At 35.5% G+C, this 23,224-nt stretch overlaps 1 protein-coding gene across 2 annotated transcripts; it reads right to left on the reverse strand.

Annotated features, from left to right (window-relative positions):
- Positions 1–5,762: 5,762 nt before the first annotated feature.
- Positions 5,763–21,629, reverse strand: etv7 (ETS variant transcription factor 7). 2 transcript variants are annotated; one of them, XM_046869777.1, is made up of 10 exons: positions 21,415–21,628; positions 19,428–19,527; positions 18,336–18,500; positions 17,408–17,494; positions 11,783–11,917; positions 10,731–10,892; positions 9,376–9,518; positions 7,113–7,213; positions 6,152–6,366; positions 5,768–6,054 (listed from the first exon to the last, which is right to left on the reverse strand). In XM_046869777.1, exons 1-9 carry the CDS (start codon positions 21,448–21,450, stop codon positions 6,183–6,185), a joined length of 1,113 nt encoding a protein of 370 aa, XP_046725733.1. In that variant the 5' UTR covers positions 21,451–21,628; the 3' UTR covers positions 5,768–6,054; positions 6,152–6,182. The 2 variants fall into 2 exon arrangements, with proteins under 2 accessions (XP_046725734.1, XP_046725733.1); XM_046869778.1 differs by lacking the exon at positions 11,783–11,917 and having other exon boundaries at positions 5,763–6,054; positions 21,415–21,629.
- Positions 21,630–23,224: the final 1,595 nt, after the last annotated feature.

Genomic DNA, 23,224 nt, shown 5'->3' on the forward strand with positions numbered 1-23,224 from the left:
GTGACATTATCAAAGTTTATTAAGAACAAGTTTTCACTTTTTAATTATGGACACCTGCAATCATTGGTACATCCTATACATTTAGTATTGCATAGTGTGTTCATAGCTACACAATTTCTTACAACAAAACAGCACTACATTTCCATATATGGTGAAAAATGTCTATATAAAGTAGTAGTTGTATGACACTGGGTGTGCACTGTATTGTGTTTAGAGAAATTGTGTTTAATTTGTGGCAGCATGAATGCTACAGTATGTATGCATGTAAAAATGTGTCATTATGTGGGTCATAGATGGTGGGAAAGGCCAGAGCTGTCTGCAGGTTTTTTTAAGCATTCTATGGATAATAACCCTGAAGTGAAATAACTTGAGCTCTCACAGAGTTGCTCTTCCTTCTTTTGCTTATCTCTATACAAATCTAGTGAACTGATTTTAGAGACTTGCACTAAACAAATTAAATCACTTCATCACTCTGAATAAAGAAATTTCTTTCGATCTTTAAAAAACATGTTCCTCCCTGCTTACATCTGCACATGTCAGGTCATCCTGTAAGACATCATCTTTATCCATCAGTTTTGTGTTTTTTATTAAATTTTTATTTGACTCTCCTTCTGCTGATGTGAATGATGTGGAATAGGAGCTGATAAGAATCAATTTTGAAGCAATTACACTTTTCTGCCACTAGGTGATTCTGCACATGTAAAGTCAGTAGAAGTTCTAAATAAACACACAAAACACATACTGATATTGTGGTGCATTCTCACTAGACATTAAATCCAAATCATTTTGGGTCAATGTCTATCCATTCTTCTTATAAATGTAAACAGGATCATTTCCAGGAGTAAATCAACATGCAACCAACTCATTATCATAATCCACTCCCACTACAGCAAATTTATAAAGATTGCATTGGATTTGCTTTACAAGTACCAAATCACTGACCATCATATCAGCTTAATGAACCTCTCAATGTTATGAAATGGTCAAATTTGTCTCTCATGTCCTTTCAGTGTTTGACAAAGATGAAGGTAACCATGACTGAGTATGCTAGAGCTGCTGGGATGGTATTTAAGCTCCTGTTGAGGTTTCCTCAGAATCAGTGGGAGGAAGCTCACTGCAGAGGTCACACACTGAGTGTTTATCACTCTCTAGAACCTTGGGGAAGGTCTGAGACAAGAGCCAATCACTGTCCTTGCAGGGCATCACCTGATCCAGGTGAGTGGGTGCACAGAAACCCTGGGCCTGAGTGGTGTGTCTTCATAAGAGAAATCAGTCAGTTGTGGAAAGTAGAACTGCTGATGGATGTGACATCACTGGCTTGGAAATGCTCATGGCTGGCAACAGAGTTCAATGTGTGAGCTGGAGCTGATTTCCAGAACCCAATTCAGACTACTCTCCTCCTACTTTTTACTCTCTATCTCAAACAATAATCAGTTATTTCTCCCTTTGTGCTTAAATTCTCCCTTGTTGTAGCTTGATAGCCAAACTAATTAGACTATTCTCCTACATGTCAGGGTATTATCTAGTAGTAATAATGCTGAATATCCCTTAAAAGGGTCCATAAGCATTTGAAAGGTATATTTAACGTCATACAGTATATTTTAGTGCAGCCTTCTGCTGAACCGGTTCAGTAAACATTCCAGTCAGGATTAGCAAACTCCAGGAAGGTATGTTTATGGGTTGATCATAGTCTGTGGTGGAAAGCAATAAAATTAACTGTATCAGTATCTGTATGAGTTTATTGTTTGAATTTTTCTCCATCTTTATCTTTTTATATTTTAACTACGACAGTAAAAACAGAGTCCTGTCTTATTAGAGCTTGTACTTGATCTTGGGACTATTCAGTTCATGCCACAGGTTTGCTGCTCTGTGTTTCTCAATAGAAGCTCTTTCTCCAGATTAACCATATTACAACCCACTGCCAAAATCTGTCAAAGATATTAGAGCCAGACCTGCATAGTAAAGCTCCAGTGAAACATGAAAAACACTGCACAGAACAACACTACATTTCTTACAGTTAGGTCTTCTGTAGCAACAGTAGTGACATTATCAAAGTTTATTAAGAACAAGTTTTCACTTTTTAATTATGGACACCTGCAATCATTGGTACATCCTATACATTTAGTATTGCATAGTGTGTTCATAGCTACACAATTTTCCACAAGAAAACACCACTACATGTCGACATATAGTGAAAATGTCAATGTAAAGTAGTAGCTGTATGATACTGGGTGTGCACTGTATTGTGTTTAGAGAAATTGTGTTTAATTTGTGGCAGCATGAATGCTACAGTATGTATGCATGTAAAAATGTGTCATTATGTGGGTCATAGATGGTGGGAAAGGCCAGAGCTGTCTGCAGGTTTTTTAAGCATTCTATGGATAATAAACCTGAAGTGAAATAACTTGAGCTCTCACAGAGTTGCTCTTCCTTCTTTTGCTTATCTCTATACAAATCTAGTGAACTGATTTTAGAGACTTGCACTAAACAAATTAAATCACTTCATCACTCTGAGTAAAGAAATTTCTTTCGATCTTTAAAAAACATGTTCCTCCCTGCTTACATCTGCACATGTCAGGTCATCCTGTAAGACATCATCTTTATCCATCAGTTTTGTGCTTTTTATAAGATTTTATTTTACTCTCCTTCTGCTGATGTGAATGATGTGGAATAGGAGCTGATAAGAATCAATTTTGAAGCAATTACACTTTTCTACCACTAGGTGATTCTGCACATGTAAAGTCAGTAGAAGTTCTAAATAAACACACAAAACACATACTGATATTGTTGTGCATTCTCACTAGACATTAAATCCAAATCATTTTGGGTCAATGTCTATCCATTCTTCTTATAAATGCAAACAGGATCATTTCCAGGAGTAAATCAACATGCAACCAACTCATTATCATAATCCACTCCCACTACAGCAAATTTATAAAGATTGCATTGGATTTGCTTTACCAGTACCAAATCACTGACCATCATATCAGCTTAATGAACCTCTCAATGTTATGAAATGGTCAAATTTGTCTCTCATGTCCTTTCAGTGTTTGACAAAGATGAAGGTAACCATGACTGAGTATGCTAGAGCTGCTGGGATGGTATTTAAGCTCCTGTTGAGGTTTCCTCAGAATCAGTGGGAGGAAGCTCACTGCAGAGGTCACAAACTGAGTGTTTATCACTCTCTAGAACCTTGGGAAGGTCTGAGACAAGAGCCAATCACTGTCCTTGCAGGGCATCACCTGATCCAGGTGAGTGGGTGCACAGAAACCCTGGGCCTGAGTGGTGTGGCTTCATAAGAGAAGTCAGTCAGTTATGGAAAGTAGAACTGCTGATGGATGTGACATCACTGGCTTGGAAATGCTCATGGCTGGCAACAGAGTTCAATGTGTGAGCTGGAGCTGATTTCCAGAACCCAATTCAGACTACTCTCCTCCTACTTTTTACTCTCTATCTCAAACAATAATCAGTTATTTCTCCCTTTGTGCTTAAATTCTCCCTTGTTGTAGCTTGATAGCCAAAATAATTAGACTATTCTCCTACATGTCAGGGTATTAGCTAGTAGTAATAATGCTGAATATCCCTTAAAAGGGTCCATAAGCATTTGAAAGGTATATTTAACGTCATACAGTATATTTTAGTGCAGCCTTCTGCTGAACCGGATTTCAGTAAACATTCCAGTCAGGATTAGCAAACTCCAGGAAGGTATGTTTATGGGTTGATCATAGTCTGTGGTGGAAAGCAGTGAAATTAACTGTATCAGTATCTGTATGAGTTTAGTGTTTGAATTTTTCTCCATCTTTATCTTTATTCATATTTTAAGTATGACACTAAATATCGAGTCCTGACTTATTAGAGCTTGTACTTGATTTTGGGACTTTACAGTTTGCTGCTCTGTGTTTCCCAATAGAGCAGTTCTTTCTCCAGATTAACCATATTACAACCCACTGCCAAAATTTGTCAAAGATATTAGAGCCAGACCTGCATAGTAAAGCTCCAGTGAAACATGAAAAACACTGCACAGAACAACACTACATTTCTTAACAGTTAGGTCTTCTGTAGCAGCAGTGGTGACATTTTTAAAGTTTATTAAGAACAAGTTTTCTCTTTATAAGTATGGACACCTGCAATCATTGGTACATCCTATACATTTAGTATTGCTGAGTGTGTTCATAGCTACACAATTTTCCACAAGAAAACACCACTACATGTCGACATATAGTGAAAAATGTCAATGTAAAGTAGTAGCTGTATGACTATGGGTGTGCACTCTATTGTTTTTAGGGAAATTGTGGGGGATTTGTGGCAGCATGAGTGCTGCAGTATGTATGCATTATGTGGGTCATAGATGATGGGAAAGGCCAGAGCTGTCTCCAGGTTTTCTTTGAAGCGTTCTATGGATAATAAACTTAAAGTAAAATAACTTGAGCTCTCACAGAGATACTATTCCTTCTTTTTAGGTCAAATGTCATGTCATCCTGTTAGACAACAGTCTTGTGCTTTTTATTCAAATTTATTTTAATCTCCTTCTGCTGATGTGAATGATGTGGAATAGGAGCTGATAAGAATCAATTTTGAAGCAATTACACTTTTCGGACACTAGGTGATTCTGCACATGTAACGTCAGTAAAAGTTCTAAATAAACACACAAAACACATAATGATACTGTTGTGCATTCTCACTAGACATTAAATCCAAATCATTTTGGGTCAATGTTTATCCATCCTTTTGTATAGAAATGTGGTAAGACTATGATCTCATTTTCCATATGGTTCTAGATAACTGGTTATTATCAATTATTCTTAAGTTAAGGCCAATAAATGTAAATGCCAATTTCACCTTTTCACCACTTGGGGTTTCTGTAAAATAATATCAGAACTAGTTAACAACACACACACATACACAAACATAACCACACACATAAAATTGTAGCCTTTAACACAATTTACACTAGATGTCAAATCCAGTCATTTAGTTTGTCTTGTTTTTTCAATATTTCCATTTTGCCTCCCAGTTCAGAAACAGGACTAAATTCACATGTAGCAACTCATTATCATAAGCCACTCCCACTACAGCAAAATGAAAAAAGATTGCATTGTATTTGCTTAACAAGCACCAAATCACTGACCATCATATCAGCTTCATAAACCTCTCAATGTTATAAAATGGTCAGATTTGTCTCTCATGTCCTTTCAGTGTTTGACAAAGATGAAGGTAACCATGACTGAGTATGCTAGATCTGCTGGCATGGTATTTAAGCTCCTGTTGAGGTTTCCTCAGAATCAGTGGGAGGAAGCTCACTGCAGAGGTCACACACTGAGTGTTTATCACTCTCTCTAGAACCTTGGGGAAGGTCTGAGACAAGCGCCAATCACTGTCCTTGCGGGGCATCACCTGATCCAGGTGAGTGAGTGCACAGAAACCCTGGGCCTGAGTGGTGTGTCTTCATAAGAGAAGTCAGTCAGTTGTGGAAAGTAGAACTGCTGATGGATATGACATCACTGGCTTGGAAATGCTCATGGCTGGCAACAGAGTTCAATGTGTGAGCTGGAGCTGATTTCCAGAACCCAATTCAGACTACTCTCCTCCTACTTTCATTTTCCATTCTTTTGGAAGTCACTCTATAATGTCTCTGACTGCTATAATCTCTTACATACAGAAAGTTGTTTTCCCCATCGAAATCAGACATCAATCCATGTATTTTAAAATTCTTTTTTTTTATTCATTAAATTTTTTTTTTTTTTTTACTGTACATTAAAAAATAATTTATTTCAAACATTTCTTTATCTTTAATGTTTATAAGAATTCCTTATAAGAATTGATAATAATTACATTAATTACAAAGACAAAGAAAACAGAATTTAAATGTAACCAGAACCAAAAAAATTTAATGCAGAAGTTGTATTTTACTAAGAAGATGCATATATATGGTGAATAAAAAAAGAGTATGTTTATGATATGAGTTGAGATGATGGAGTTGTAGCAATTGATGAAGACTGATATTTATAGGTGTATAGTTTCTATGGCAGGTATGTGAAGCTCAGGTCTCTCGAGCTGAAATGAATGCAGAAATGTATTGATTAGTTCAGTATGCTCACCATAAAGACATTCATAAGCATTTAGAAATTTTGAAAAGTGAGGTTGGAGCTACTTTTGTGATGAAGATTGGGGTAGTTTAATGCTCAAGGCAGTGGGGACACGCTGAGTATGCGAAGAGCTTCCGGACTGGAAGGTTCTGGGGTCGAGGAGGGCGACACTTCCAGAGTTCCCTCTTTGTAAGCGGGAGATGCAGGGCTATCGGGGGACTCAGGAAGCTCAGGGCGGTCAGACCTGCTCTGAATAATCTGGTCAGGAGTTTTTAGAAATCTACAAAACAGATGAGAGGAATAGAAATATGAATGAGTTTTAGAATTGTCTTTTTACAATTTTTTTCTGTTTATCTGCTTTAATGTTGTGCTTTAACAGAAAGATCAAAGAAAATCTGAATTAAATGTTAGATATTAAAAATGTGCTTCAATTTCAGTCCAAAAAATAATGCAGAATCTTAATAACTGAATATTTCAGATAGTCAACATTCAGACTTGTCAACCTGAAGAAGACTAAGGACAAAAATATTAGCACCTGACATTTCCAGCCATGTGTTTCTTCTCCAAACTGTTAGCACAAAAGTTGTACACAATTGTATAGGCTGTCTGGGGCATTAGGATAACATTTTCCATACAGCTCCTTGAAGATATACTTTTACATGGGTTCAAGATTTTAAGTGGCCTGCTTTACTACTCTGACCTCAACCCCAGTGAACACTTTTGGGATGAATTTGGTATAATATATATATAAATAGCTAAATTGGCCCCCTTATTTTACATCACCTGACTTTACTAGCACCATTGGTAGTACCTGAATGATCACAAATCTCCGCAAGAACCCTACAAAAACTATTGGAACATCCACCCAGAACAGTGGAGGATATTATAACAGCAAATGGGGATAAAATGTGGAATGAGATGTTTAAAAAAGCACATAACAATATCATTGTCCAGTGGGCAAATCTTTAATGTAGTGTACATACAGCATTTTTTTTTAAGAAACCTGTCATAAATGTTTTTACCCACCTGAATAGGAGTCTCTGCCCTGACTCCTTTTTGATGATGTTGAGTTTATAGTAATGGCGCAGCGCTCTAGACATCTTCTCATACGTCATATTGGCCCGGTTCTGAGATACAATAAAAATCAAAGATCTTAAGGATGAAAAAGTAGAGAGTTTAATGATATCTAGTAAGGCAATGTTCCACTACTGTGTGTGGGAACATACATCTCAGATCTGTCAATTATTTTTTAAATCAAACAAAATAACCAGCCGCTTATGTTAATCAATCTCATTATTTTTACGTATTATTTTTCCTAAAATTAAAGAGTTCCACCAAATTAATAAATATCCTCTTCAAGTACGGATTCACAATAATAATAAGAAAAGAAATACATTAAAAATGTAATTAAAATACAAACTCTGTATTGGTCCTTGATAGGTTTTGTTTCAAAATATGATTGTTTGATATGGTTTGTAATTATGGTTTGGACATGTGCAGAGGAGGGACATGGGGTATCTCGGTAGGAGAATGCTGCGAATGGAGCTGCCAGGAAGGAAGAAAAGAGCAAGGCAAAGGAGGAGGTTTATGGATGTGGTGAGGGAAGACATGAGGAAATTGGTTTGAAAGAGGCAGATGTAGAGGACAGGGTGGTATAGAGACAGATGATCCGCTGTGGCAACCCCTAATGGGAGTAGCCTAAAGAAGAGGAAGAAGAAGAAGAAGAAGAAGATATGGTTTGTAATTAGCAATTAAAAATTGGAATTTGATTAGCCAACTCTTATCCAAACCCAGAACATAGACCTAGAGTATATGATTGGCTGCTTCTTTAAACAGTGTTTTTCAGGAAAAAGTCTCCACTAGGGGGTGCTTTGAATAGGAAGGCAATTAATGTTGAGGCAGTTTTTTTCCCAGCATTCATTGAGTGTCTACCATAACTGAGGGTTGTAGTTAATGCAGTGGCCTTGTTACATATAGCCAGCTGTTTTTGTTTGTTATTTACTTGTCTTATTTACATTCAGGGTCAGTATGTGCTGTATACCAATATTTGTGTTTTGGTTTGTGTTGTAAGAATATTATGTATTATTATGGTGTGTTTATGCCAGTAATACATGCATATTGTAGTAAGCTGGTGAAAGTACAGTATACAGAAATGTAATAATTGTTTGTCATATTAAAATAGGTTTAAATGATAATCATTATCATGTTGGATTATATGGATTCAGAAATGGAAAGTATTAAAATTAAGTTGGTTTTGTTTCTAATGTGTTGTAGCAGTAACTTATTTTGGTGAGTTTTTTATTCTGGGATCAGTGCTAGTTTTTTTTACTTTTAGTTCTTGGGAATAATGAGAGAGGGAATTGCCTGAGAACATCCTGCTTGTTTTGTCAATTTTCTTTGGCAAGCTTGAATAAACTTTCAACATTTATTACATTTATTAAAATGTATAAATCACTGTTTAATCGTTTAGAATTCTTCTTAAATGTTCATATGCTAATCCATATGTACAATGGATCTAATTTGACTCTAGCATGACAGTTTCATATCATTTAAAAGAAAATTTAAAATGTAGAAATGTGTGTGTATAAACAAATAAACAGATCCTCCATATTAATTACTCTACAAAGACATCGCATCAGCCTACTTCTTTATTTACTGGCCTAAACTTCCGAAACCAGCAGATTCAGCAATTTTGGAAAGGTGAATTCACAGTTTTACTTCTTTCTTAAGTAGATCTCTTTAATCATATACTATGTGTTCTTACATTCAAGTAAATAGGCTGTTTAATTACAAATACACATATGAAAAAACACATTCATCTTCATCTGGCAGTGTCTATATTTTAAAAAAAAGGTTGTTTTTTTACTTGTCACATATCCACAGCTTGTTAGGTAGCTGGGGTCAGAGTGCAAGGACAACCATGATTGCTCCAGGTTAAGGTTAAGGGCTTTACTCAAAAGCCCACTAGTGGCAGCTTGGTGATGCTGGGGCTTAAAGCCCTGACCTTCAAATATGTAACTTAAAACCTTTTTATCAACCACTTCCCTCAATGGGTGTCAGACAGAAACACAGCCTGAATGGTCTGTCACCATGCACACTTTCACCTAGGGGCACAATTTCTCATTTTTCCTACTGACATTCATAATAGATCGGAAAGAAACAGAGGAAACTCATACAGACACAACCACACCATTCAAAACACTGCACAGTCACTAAACCAAGCTCAAACGATGTAAAACCATTCTTTATTTAAAGCTACAAAGTTTTTTCGGTAGCTTGTGCCACTCACCTTATGGTTCCCCCAGAGGCGAGCGAGTCCGTTCGGGTCCACCACTCTGAAGATCATGGAGTCCCGATCCTCCCACCTAATGTAGGCTTCATATCTTGTGTCCAGCAGCAGCTGGTAAACATAATCCCATAATAATCTGCAATCTGGTGAGGTGGAGAATGAAGAAACAGTAATATTTATAATGCAACTCTGGCTGAGTTATAGTAGATTTTACATGATGTTAAAGCAGAAGATGTGTGTTCCATGTCTTCTCTACCACAAAATATAGGCTTTTGTATGTTAACTTTAGTTCCAGACAACACGACTGGGTGATTTGGGTGGATTTTATAGTTCATGTTTAGGGTCATTGTAATGGGTTAAATGGTTTTTTTTTTTCCAGAATGAAACAAATGCTTTTAATAAACATAGCCACTGGCTATGTGCTTTACCAAACACTAGTGTATCATCTTTATTACAGTAAAAATAATACAGTAGGTAGATAGTTTATTGGCCCTGGGATTGAATTACAGTGTATTAGCTAGCATGTCCAAGCTTGCTAGCAAAACCTTTTTACCTGCTAGTGGCTACTATTTAGAGATTAGATATTCTAAATATATGCAATTAGATTGTATCGTTCATGTTTAGGGTCATTTGTACAGGTTAAATGGTATATTTCTGTAATTCAGAATGACATTAATGCTTTTCAGATGGACTGCTTAGCATGAATAACCTTAATAAACATAGCCATCAGCTTTATTAAAGTAATAATTTAAAACATAGTTAATTTATTTGAAGCGGGATTTAATTTACCCAGTGTACTAGTTTACCTAGCATGACCAAGCGGATTCATAAAATGCTTTTACCTACTGTTTGCTACTAATTTGAAATTAGATATGCTAAAGTAAGCGTCTAGCTTCACTAACTTGCATTTTGCGATGCAGTAATGCTGAGCAGAAATATTTAAGGTTAGTGCTGATGTCATATGATGGTGACGGAGTTAGATTATTAGTGGTTGATTCAGTTTATCTGTCATGCACTAAGCAATTATAGCTAGCATGACCAAGCTGATTAGCAAAACCCTTTTACCTACTATTTGCTACTAATTGGAGATTAGATATGCTAAGGTTATGATAAAAGTCAGCGTCTAGCTCCTCGTTGTGGATTATAAACCTTTTTGGTATGCAGTATGTCAAGACTGATAAGTAAAATTTATGTCATATGATGACTGAGTCAGATTGTGATTGGTTGATTCAGTTTGACCGTCACGCGCTAAACAACATCTAGAACATTTTTTGTTTGTTTGAACTCCTAGGCATTGGATAAACAGGGCGAGGGTGCTGGAGGAGTGCTGGATGAAAGTGTTTTAAGTCGGCTACCTGCAATTTTTCCGTTGGCTTCAACGGCCGGCGTTTTGATCCTGAATGATTCAGTTCTGTAGGAAAGGTTGAGTGGTTCCTCTGTACTGCAGAAGACATGAGGTTGAGCAGCCTGGACTGGAGACAGCTTTGATTTGCCTTCTTCAGAAACATATTGAGTCTCTAAAAAAAAAAAAAAAAAATGTTTTGTGTTAATTATTTTTTACTTACTGTACATAATCGCCACTTCGTTAAACATTTTACTGGAGTGCTGCTGTGTAAAACATTTTAGCCTTAAGCTGACATGATTAAGCTGAAAATCTTATATATCGCATATTCATAGGGACAAAAGACTGGAATATCAGACATGCACTACATGGACAAAAGTATTGGGACACCTTTGACACCCATACAGTATATTGTTCTTTTACATACTGTTACCATATAGTTCGTATAGGATGTCTGGATGTGGTAGCATTTAATTTTTTCCTTAATTTGTACTAGGAGACCAAAACTTGTTCTAGCATGATCATTTCCCTGTGCACAAAGCAAACTCCATGAAGATATGCTTTACATGGTTTGGAGTGAAAGATCTTTAATGGCCCGCTATAGAGCTCATACCTCAACCCTATTGGGATGAATTGGAACACTGACTGCATCCCAGGCCTCCTCACCTCACCTACATCAGTACCTGACATTACTTATACCCTTTTAGCTGAACAAACAAACATCTTTACCTGTACACTTCAAAATCTAGTGGAAATGTTTTATTTGTCACATGTGCTCTACAGCAGAGTGAATTTATTTTCTTCACATATTCCAGCTTGTTCAGACCCTGGGGTCAGACCGCAGGGTCAGCCATGATGCAACACCCCTAGAGCACTGAGGGTTAACCTTAACCAATGAGCTACCATTCAAAAAGCACATACAAATCTTATGGTCAGGTGTCCACAAACTTTTATTTTTGTATATTGATTATATTTTGTACCTAATTTCTTAATCCTTTAGTTGTTTGTAAATTATTTTTGCACAATTGTAGATGTGTAAATGTATGTAATATTTTGCATTCTGACCTGTGTGTGTTTGTGGAAGGTTTGATGGCTGCATTTGAGAGTTTTGTGCTATTTCTTGGCCAGGTGGGTTTTGGGTTCGAGAGTGTGGATTCACTGAACAAACAGGCACAGGTTTGTTAGTGGAGCTGCATAGACCTGCAATTAAGAAGCAAGAGAGAATATCAGTAGCTGTCACAGCCACAACCACAAAGGTCTAAAAGTCTGAGTGATTAACAAACTCAATCCCCTTCTTCAGTCCTAGACCATGTTACTGACTGAAAGCAGAAACATTGTTCATCATGTTGACATTAGGGATTAATGAGTAGGAGAGAAACACTGATGTATGCTAAAGCATGAATAAGATATAAAGTATGGGGTCACAGCAGGAACGCAGATCTGTCCCAGGGTTTAAAGTATTGAAGTATAAGCAACTGTTTTTTTTTTTTTATTAAAACATAAATATAAAAATAAATATGTTTATATATTAATATTTATTTATATAAATTAATATTTATATAAATATTAATTTTATATTTAATACATTTAGTGTACCATAGTTAAATTACCTTGCTTTGCTTACACTGATACATTGTTTGTATACACTGATACATATGTTTATATATTATTCATTTTATTTATTCAATTATAATGCATTCTTTCATTTTGTTTTGCATGTGTAATGTGTTTGACAAAATACTTAAAAATGGTATTATGTTTTGTAGCTATTTGTAGTTATTAATAGAATAGTATACATAACCTGTGCAATATATTTTTGTTTATTTGCTTATAACTCACTTTCTTTCTTTCTTTCTTTCTTTCTTTCTTTCTTTCTTTCTTTCTTTCTTTCTTTCTTTCTTTCTTTCTCAAATTTCTTGCATTGAAATAATAGATATAAGTTTTTCATGAATATATATATATATATATATATATATATATATATATATATATATATATATATATTTCAGCACAAACCTATGTTTGTTTATCTGTGGAAACCACACCTTCTTTTACACTGAAGCTATCTGACTCTACCTGTATCGAAACATGCACAGGGAAATGAATGCTGCCATTTAATCAGGTTACACTTTTTTGTTGACTTGCACAGAAGGAAGAGGCAGAGAATTTGATTTCCTTTTTCTGTAGAACGAGTGCTGCAGGTTGGTGCAGGTTTTCATCTCTATTCTGGCATTGGTACAACCAGGAAATAAAAAAAAAACAACAAAAAAAAACATAGCAAACCAAAACAAACAGTAGCAGGCTCGGATAGTGAAGCTTTGTGTCAAGAGAATATGCAAATATGTTGCCATCCGAATGAAACGAAGCATCTTAGGAGCAAATGCAGATGTGGTTTTTATAAATATCACCAATTACATTTAACTGCAGTTTAAACTAAGAGGTTATGAAAACAAACTACTTTGCTAGAACAGCAAACTATCTTTAATGTAAAACCTAATAGTGTAAGAAAATTACACATTTTAAAACTAGATGAAAGTGCAAACTTGGCCACTATTGATCATATTGCTTTCCTGTTTTTCTTTTTTATTTAATACATCGAATTTCTCAAATTTCTTAGAACAAGAACAGTCTTGTGGCAAAGGATTAGGAATCAAAGGTAAAATGTACACATTCATATGCTATGCTTAACTGATGCATAGTGCGGGGATTTGATGTGGCATGATGTGCAAGTGCAGTGCTGCTAACCCCAAAGTGCATTATATTTGCATTAAAAAAAATCACTTAAATCAGTAGTGTTTCTCTGTAATGTTTATAGTACAAGTCAAAAGTTTGGACACACCTTCTCCTTCAGTGGTCTTTCTTTCTTTTGATCATTTTCAACATCCTACATTAATACTGAGGACATCCAAAACTTTGAAAGAACATGTATGGAATTAAGTAGTAGACAAGAATGTAATAAATAACAGCGAATATATTTTTTATTTCACATTCTTTAAAGAGGTAGTCACCTGGAATGGTTTTCCAACAATCTTGTGGAGTTCCAAGAGCTGTTAAGTGCCTTTGCTTCACTCTTCAATCCAACTTATCCCTCTCAATTGTAAATGTGGACACCAGGTCTTCTGATGCAGCACTCCTAAATATGTGTTTGGGGTCATTGTACTGTTGGAAAACAATTTATCCTACCGCTATGTGCAAATTGCATGTCGCTGCAAAATGCTGTTGTAGCCATACTGGTTAAGAGTGCCCTCAATTTTGACTCTATCAGCAACAGTGTCCAGCAAAGCACTGCCACACCATCACATCTCCTCCTCAATGCTTCACTGTGGGAACCACACATTCAGGGACTGTCAGTTCACCCTTTGTAATGTATGTCTACCCAAGACATGGTGGTTAGAACACAAATAATTGAAATTTGGACTCATCAGTCCAAAGTCCAGTGTTTCTTGGCGAAAGCTTTTTTCTTGTTGTTCTTCCGATGTAATCATTTCTTTGCTACAATTCGACCATGATGCAGTCTCCTCTAAATAGTGGATGTTGAAATATGTCTGCCACTTAAACTCAGAGAAGAAAGGATGTAAATCAGCCATTTCTGAGACTGCTAATTCTAAAAAACTCATCTTCTGCAGCAGAGGTAGCTCCTTTCCTGTATTTTGCATTTTAACAGCACAGATTTTTTAACACGCGATTAATGCAGCTCACATTTTTGTTCGACCATTTTTCGACCATAAAACATTTGTTTAACTGATGCACCAAGTCTTAAATCAAGCACCAAAAACCGCCAGGATGCACACATCTGGCATTTAAAACCGTCCGTGTGGAAACATTTTGGTACAGAGCTTTCGATATATAAATACTACTACTGCTATACTACTATATATTACTTTAAATCATTGCAAATGTCTAGAGATTTGGGCAAATGTGTAGGTTTAGTTATTTTATGTCTTTTTAACCGTTATATTATTATATAATGATATACTATATTGCCAAACGTTTGCAGACACCTGGGCATAAGTATGGTATGTGCTTTTTGAGCATCACATTCAGTCCAAATTTGCTCCTATAATTTTCTCCACTCTTCTGGGAAGATGTCGATATTTGTGTTCATCAGTCTCGAGTGTGTTAATAAAGACAGGTACTGATGTAGGTGAGGTGAGGAGGCCTGCAGTGCAGTCAGCATTCCCATTTATCTCAAAGATGTATATACCGCATCCGAAGACATCGTATACAATTGTGTGTCTTCGGTTTTGTGGTAACAGTTTGAAGAAGAACCACATATTGCAGGAAAGGTGAGGTGTCCGCAAACCTTTGGTAATATAATGTATCTTATTACTACCACTTAAATTGGAGTGTATTTTAAATACTTGATGCCATTTTCTTCACAATGAAGATTTTAGCTCTTTCTGTAACACCAGTGAGAATTTTTTTTTTCATTTGTGTAACTGGATTCTTGATGTAGTCATGACTCACTGCCCTGGATTTCAGCATCTGATATTTTTTCTCTAATCATCTTGTCTCAACTCGATTACAGAAATACTTCATTTCAGGAATATTACTCACACTGAATAAACATGCACATTCACCTTATACAAAAATAAACATTTAAAAAAATAAATCTATTGTGTAACACTAAAACCTGCAGACTTTCATTAACATTACTGCACCACACATTTGAAGGAACACAATTTTATTGTCTTTGGAAGAGACCTAAACTTGTTCCAGCACCACAATAGCTCATTTGCCCCACGAATAAAGTGCTAATTAAAAAAAAAAATTTTGACGATTCACAATTTCGATTTCTTTTTTTTTTTTTTATGTGTTACTACTTAAAACATAACTATAACAACATGACTGAAGTAACATTCGCTTTAATAATAATTTGAAAAACCATCTGGTTAAGGAACGTTGTATTTTTAGTGGGTATGCTATAAATAAAGTGGTCAACATGGTGTAAATAAATGTAAAACAAATTCTCTAGTTAAAGCAGATATTGTGCAATTTGAATTAAAGATTAAATATTTCTGAAAGCATAGCTAGAAAATACCCATTTTAACCAATGTAAACACGATCTCTGCTTGGTGTCTGTCGCAAATGCTGCAATATATTAGTGGTCCTGCCACTACTGGTTGCAACCGACTTTCGGCATGTTTTGCATTCGACAAAAGTTTGTTCAACGTCTTTCCAAACCACAGAGGAAACAATACTATCTTTCTTTGGCACAAGGTAATTCTGATGTGAAGAGCATGATGTTAGACGCTATTTCTACATTACAACCCCTCATAGAATGCTCTCATATGTAAGCGGTTAATTAGACGCGCCATCATTCTGCCATTGGTCGATGACAATGTATCTGATTGGATGCGTGCATCAACATTTTGATGGAAAATCGCGATACCTTTAATTGAAAAGAAATTATAATTGTCTAAATACGAAAATTTGAAAGAAAATCGCCCAGCCATATAGTCAGATTTGCACAAACTTTGTAACGCCCACAAAACCCATAAATGGTAATGCTTACAAGAGATCCAAGACCATGAAATTAAGTATCAGGGTAAAGGTTGAGAAACAGAAATGGATTTTATTTTGACTTGTGTCTGGACCAGTCATAATATTTAATAATCTTATGTTAGCTGAAGCATTTGTTGATGTTTTACGGCACTGCGTGGACAGACCAACCCATTCTCCATTTATATGGTGGTAATTCATTTGGTTTAAGCAAATGGAAACATTTTTGTTTGAGTTTTGCACTGATTCAAAATGAATGAATTTAATATAAAACAGTGGTGATGAAGTAAATTGTACGTTAATCGTTACTGTAATTAAGTAGCTTTTTTGGCATATCTGTTCTTTACTTTAATTTATTAATTTACTTTCATTTCCACTTGAGGAGAATTTTACTTGTACTACATTTTGAGAAATCAGTTGTTCCTTTTTATTTATGAGTGTATAAAAACTTAACTGGTCAAGCGTGCCACCAATCAGGGTAGAGCGCACGTTCTGTTTTAAACTCATTTTTATTGGTGCTTGGTGGTATCTACTCAGCACCATCATATAGTTCAGCATCAGTTCAACAGCAAACAGAACATTTGAAGAGTAATAATTGATGGGAGAAACTCCTGTCTTTACCCCCATGGCTTTATTTGTGTAATTATTCTGAAGTAGTTGAAAAGAAGGTTTTGGGCTCATGGGCTCAATTGTAATAGATATCAATCAGTGTTTGACTCATTAATAGCATTCTATTAAGAGTAAATCTTTTCGCATAAACTGAGTTGATTCAGCAAAGATTCCTCTGACAAAAATTATATTAGGAACATTATAGCCAAAATAAATCATAATACTTTGGATATTTAAGTATATTTGAAGAAATAAGTATAATTGAAGGAACTTTTTTACTTTTACTCAAGTAAAAGTTTAAAGGAAACAATTGTATTTTTACTGGAGTCATACTGAATCTCTACTTTTACTCAAGAACATGGTTTGCAGCTCAGAACGATATCATGGCTGTTAACACCAGGTCTGGTGGCCCCGTCCATTCTTCACAGCTTCACCATCTTGTTTCCCACAACCTTGTTTGAACTTGCAACAATAAACCTATAGTTTATTGCTATAATCCTCTGTCTTCTTGCTACAGACTACAAATAGCAAATATCAACCCCATAAACCTTTGTCCAGACAGGAAGTGTGTATTCTCACCTGTAGTTCCGAGAGCGATGGGGGTTGCAGGGGTGTGAGAGCGTCTCTGCTGCTTCACATGCTGTAGGAGTTCATACAGGACGTCACCTGAAAGTCAGAATTATAACCAGAGCATGTTGGAATCCCCATGCTTTTAAATGAAAATGTATAGCCTACAAGATTTTAAATATATATATATATTTTTTTGCATGTGCTGCATGAGGAAATTATTCTGTTTCCAGGCTATAAAAAACCCTGGGACTGGGAAACACACTGGCCTACATCAAGTATTTTTGATTTGCCTAGTTTAAAATAAATTAAAATGTGTTTATTTAAATTAATGTCTTTAACTGAAACATACATTTACCAAACACATTAGTAGGAATGCCTAATAAGCACCTGCTCACTCAGGTAAATATTAAAACTTGACCTTTTTCCCCTCCCAATCGTCTGACCAGTTTGGGTGAGTGTGTCTACTGTGTAGCATCAGATAACTGTTAATTGTCTGAAACCCTGATAAGATCTCCTGCAGATGTAATCATTTCAAGGTTACAGTTTTTGGTGTTTGGAGGTTTCACTTCTATGCTTGCCACCCTGATTGCTTATGAGTTAGCACATCTTTCCTGTCAGCTCGAACAAGTCAGCTGACCTGCTTAAACCGGCAGAACTACCACTCTGAGGATTTTTTGTTACCGCTATTCACTGTTATGGGTGAAAATCCCAGAGGTTTGCATTTGCTTCTCATTCTGGTGTTTGATGTGTAATTAACTGAAGCTCTTGACCTGTATCTGCTTTGTATTTCACCTTGTGCTGCTGAAACATGATTGGCTGATTGAAGTAGCTGTGCAGGTATTGTGTAGTAGGTGTCCAGATATTATGAATATATGCTCACTATTGTAGTGTAGCAGGCAATTAGCTCATTATTAGTGTTAGAACATAAATTTTTCACCTGAACTGGGACAGCGCAGGCGGAAATCCTCTTTGGTGAGGAGACACAGCGCTTTGCCGTTCATCTCGAACTTTTCGTGATCAGCTCGGCGCAGGGCGTATTCCCTCTGAGCCCACCGCAGCCACAAATTCACATCGTCCTTATCCCACAGGGATGGATTAATACCTACACACAGAAAAATCAAAGTACAGGAATGTACCTAAAAGAGTACAAATGCTATGTTGCTCCAGCTGTACCCTAGCAGGGTACCACAATATACCTCTGAGCATTGGTACCTTCTTGTTTGTACTTCTAAAATAACATTTATGTACCCCTAGCGATAAAATTGTACATTTGTGTCCTGGTACGGTATTATTCCATAGCATTTCACTGATGTTCTGCTGAACTGATTCATCTAAAAATCATAAAAAATTACCTGAAGAGCAATTAATTAACTGTTTAAAATATGCTTTTTTTTTTTTTTTTTTTTAGATTTTTTTTAGAAAAATCAACAAATACATAAATTAGCATTTTTCGGTAAAAATGCAGCTTCTTTAATGCACCTTATTAGGTTTTACTTCTGTAGTATTTTGTGTGTGAGTGTGTGTGTGTGTGTGTGTGTGTGTGTGTGTGTATGTATGTTTATATATATATATATATATATATATATATATATATATATATATATATATATATATATAATTTTTTGTTGTTGTTTTTTGTTTTTTGTATAAATGTTGTAATAATATAAAAAAAAAGTTTGATGCATATTAGCTGACACAATCTGCCATTTCTAATTACATTATTTTTTCTAGAACATTTAATCATTATTTATAGAATTAGCAGTCTCAGAAATGGCTGATTTATTCAATTATATAATGCAAATACAGATACAACATAAAACGACATAAAACTTTATTTATATTCCATAAATAACTAATTAGATAAACATAAACCATTGAATTCATGAATTTCATATTTCATATAAAGTTCAGGATAGTACACAGGAATTATCTCCCTGCAAATCCAGAACACATGAGATATTTCAGCTTTTAAACAGGGAATAACTCATTTGAATCTAAATTTAATGATACGTGGAAATGCAGGACGTACGTAGTCTTCCGGGAAGTTTGCAGAGTTCATCTAGTGTGTCAGGAAACATTGAAGTTGAGGGATTTGTGGTGTGAAGTTGAGTTTCACCCTCACCTGTATCCTAAAAAATTCACAAAACATCTTTTTAAACTTATAATATATAACAAAACTAATTTCATGTTCATGTAGTTTGGATTATTTACATTTGTTTTATTTTTATAAATTTTATTATAATTTTTTTTAAAGCTGGAACCTGTCTAATTGGCTAGCTCGGATCTGATTTATTTCTATTTTATTTATTTAAATACAGACTACATGTGCAATTGGATGTTCAAAAAGCCCATACAAATGTTATTGCCAGGTGTCCCCAATTGTCCATATATTTGCCTGTATATACGAAAGAACGCGTTCAGGTGCAATATGTCAAGCTTTGCATTATATGCATATTCTTTTCAATGTATTATTTATTACAGTGCATACACTTCCTATATCTTTAGGCAATACTTCAAGCAAGAGACATTTCTTGTGTATGAGCAAATTTGTCAATAAAACCTATTCTAAAATATATTGTATAGCTCCATATATAACTGTGTGTATGTCTGATAGATACAAAAAATACAGGCTATACTGTAGGTACAAAAGTTTGTGGACACCCAGTCAAGATTCTATGTGTTTTTTGAACATCTCATCAAACATTTAGTCCCCATTTGCTCTTATAATAACCTCCACTTTTCTGGGAAGATGCTCCACTTCAGATTTGGAGTGTGCTTTTGAAGATTTGTGGAGGTTCATTCAGGTGTTAGTAAAGTCTGATGTTAATAAAGTGACCTGGGGTGCAGTCAGCATTACAATTGACCACGAATATGTCCAATAAGGTCAGAGCTCTAAAGCTGGGCCACTAAAGATCTTCTACTTCAACCCATTTAAAGCATATTTCACGCCATAAGCATAGCTTGTATATACACCTTTTTTTCTCATATATATCTTTATATATTTTATATAGTTTTATACTTTTGCCTTCTTTTTCTTGGTTTATTTTTTTTCTCCCCATCCTATTCCCTCATGCCGGACCGTCGTAAAAAGCACTTCACTGCATGTCGTACCCTGTATGTATGTGTATGTGACAAATAAAATTTGATTTGAGTTGGCTTTGTGCACAGGGGCATGGTCATGCAGGAACGGTTTTTGGTCTCCTAGTTCAAGTGAAAGGGAAATATAATTCTATCACAAACAAAGATGTCCTTTACAATTGTTTGCCTCCAGCTTTGTGGTAAATGTTTAGAAATGAACCTCATATGGCTGGAAAAGACAGGTGTCCTAATATTTTGTCTATATAGTGTATATAAAGACATGTATGATTTTGTTGTGAAGAAATGAGACCAGGTTTCCTGTAACTACTGTGATTAACTGCCTGTTTTTCAGCTGTAAAGTGAAAGTATGGGGTAGGACAAAAGTGAAAGTAAATTGTATAATGAAGTGCGTTATGTGCTGCAGGTTTTTTCTTTTCGGTTTGATTTGCCGATGTTTTATAAAAGGTATAATTCTGTAACACATTTGAATAGTTGAAAAAAAAAAAAAAAGGTTTGGCCACTTGCATAATTAAAAGCCACCCACAGCTTCACAATAGGATCCTCGGGGTGTGTATAATGGAGACTGGATTTCCTGAACATTCTTATATAATGGTGTGTATCACTTTGTGTTACTTAAAGAGTTCATTTTTAGTGTGTGAAAAGATATAACAGGTGTGTATACTGTAGCTCTGTGTATGAGTACTCAACAAATCCTTAGTGTGTCAAAATAAATAAATAAATGTATGATAATTATAGTAATAATAAAGTGTGTGTGTGTGTGTGTGTGTGTGTGTGTGTGTGTGTGTGTGTATCTGCATGATTGTAAAATGGTGTAAAGGCTTGTGTGTGAGTATTCAAATCGTTAATCTTTGGAGTGTGTGTGTGTGTGTGCGTGTGTGTGAGAGAGAGAGAGAGAGAGAGAGAGAGAGCACTCTTACCGTGATGAGTTTAGGCGCTGTGGAGCTGTTGGTCATTTTCTTATCTCCAAACTGCACATTACATTATTTTCATGAAAGGTTAAAGATGTGCCAAGAGCTTCTGTCTATCTATCTGTCTATCTACCTGTCTATCTCGAGAGAAATGAAATGCAATGTTTTCCCAGAATGCTGTCGGTGCTGAAAGACAGTCCAGGCTGTTGTAGTGTAGAAACCTTCCGGGAAATGAAAGTGAAAGAGGATCTGCATGTGGGATTTGGAGAAACAACGCGACCAGAAATGCCGAAAACTCCCTAAAACCTCAGAATCACTGCTGCTTATCTTCCTGAGTGCTGGAAAAAAACTGAAGAGAGACCAAGAGATGAAATGAGACTTAAATTAATTTCTATTTATTTCTATTTATCTTTTAAATAATAACACCACCAAGCGACAAGATGATGATGATGATGATGATGATATGATGATGTTGATTATGTTGATGATGAATATAATACTACTACTACTACTACTACTAATAATAATAATAATAATAATAATAATAATAAGTTACAACTCTTTGGTGATTGGCCTGCTGAAAGCTCTTTGCTCCCATCTAGTGGTGTTTTTTTTAATATTTTTTAAATCTCATATGTTCAGGTTTTGATTTGATCAGGAAGGAAACCTGACTCAAATATATTTAGAAACAGACTACAAATAGCAAATATCAACCCCATAAACCTTTGTCCAGACAGGAAGTGTGTATTCTCACCTGTAGTTCCGAGAGCGATGGGGGTTGCAGGGGTGTGAGAGCGTCTCTGCTGCTTCACATGCTGTAGGAGTTCATACAGGACGTCACCTGAAAGTCAGAATTATAACCAGAGCATGTTGGAATCCCCATGCTTTTAAATGAAAATGTATAGCCTACAAGATTTTAAATATATATATATATTTTTTTGCATGTGCTGCATGAGGAAATTTTTCTGTTTCCAGGCTATAAAAAACCCTGGGACTGGGAAACACACTGGAGATTTCACAGGCCTACATCAAGTATTTTTGATTTGCCTAGTTTAAAATAAATTAAAATGTGTTTATTTAAATTAATGTCTTTAACTGAAACATACATTTACCAAACACATTAGTAGGAATGCCTAATAAGCACCTGCTCACTCAGGTAAATATTAAAACTTGACCTTTTTCCCCTCCCAATCGTCTGACCAGTTTGGGTGAGTGTGTCTACTGTGTAGCATCAGATAACTGTTAATTGTCTGAAACCCTGATAAGATCTCCTGCAGATGTAATCATTTCAAGGTTACAGTTTTTGGTGTTTGGAGGTTTCACTTCAAGCGACAAGATGATGATGATGATGATGATATGATGATGTTGATTATGTTGATGATGAATATAATACTACTACTACTACTACTACTAATAATAATAATAATAATAATAATAATAATAATAATAAGTTACAACTCTTTGGTGATTGGCCTGCTGAAAGCTCTTTGCTCCCATCTAGTGGTGTTTTTTTTAATATTTTTTAAATCTCATATGTTCAGGTTTTGATTTGATCAGGAAGGAAACCTGACTCAAATATATTTAGAAACAGACTACAAATAGCAAATATCAACCCCATAAACCTTTGTCCAGACAGGAAGTGTGTATTCTCACCTGTAGTTCCGAGAGCGATGGGGTTGCAGGGTGTGAGCGTCTCTGCTGCTTCACATGCTGTAGGAGTTCATACAGGACGTCACCTGAAAGTCAGAATTATAACCAGAGCATGTTGGAATCCCCATGCTTTTAAATGAAAATGTATAGCCTACAAGATTTTAAATAT

This window comes from Silurus meridionalis, chromosome 16 (genome assembly GCF_014805685.1).
Source record: "Silurus meridionalis isolate SWU-2019-XX chromosome 16, ASM1480568v1, whole genome shotgun sequence".
In the NCBI taxonomy this organism is placed as follows: Eukaryota; Metazoa; Chordata; class Actinopteri; order Siluriformes; family Siluridae; genus Silurus; species Silurus meridionalis.

Bases quoted from the DNA above. Each gene is read 5' to 3' on its own strand.
- etv7 (XM_046869777.1), bottom strand. From the start codon at position 21,450: ATGACCAACAGCTCCACAGCGCCTAAACTCATCACG. The intron at 17,495-18,335 runs GTGAAAAATTTA...TCTGACTTTCAG, and splicing joins CCTGCGCTGTCCCAGTTCAG to GTGACGTCCTGTATGAACTC. The intron at 11,918-17,407 runs GTGAGAATACAC...TCTTAATTGCAG, and splicing joins CATCGCTCTCGGAACTACAG to GTCTATGCAGCTCCACTAAC.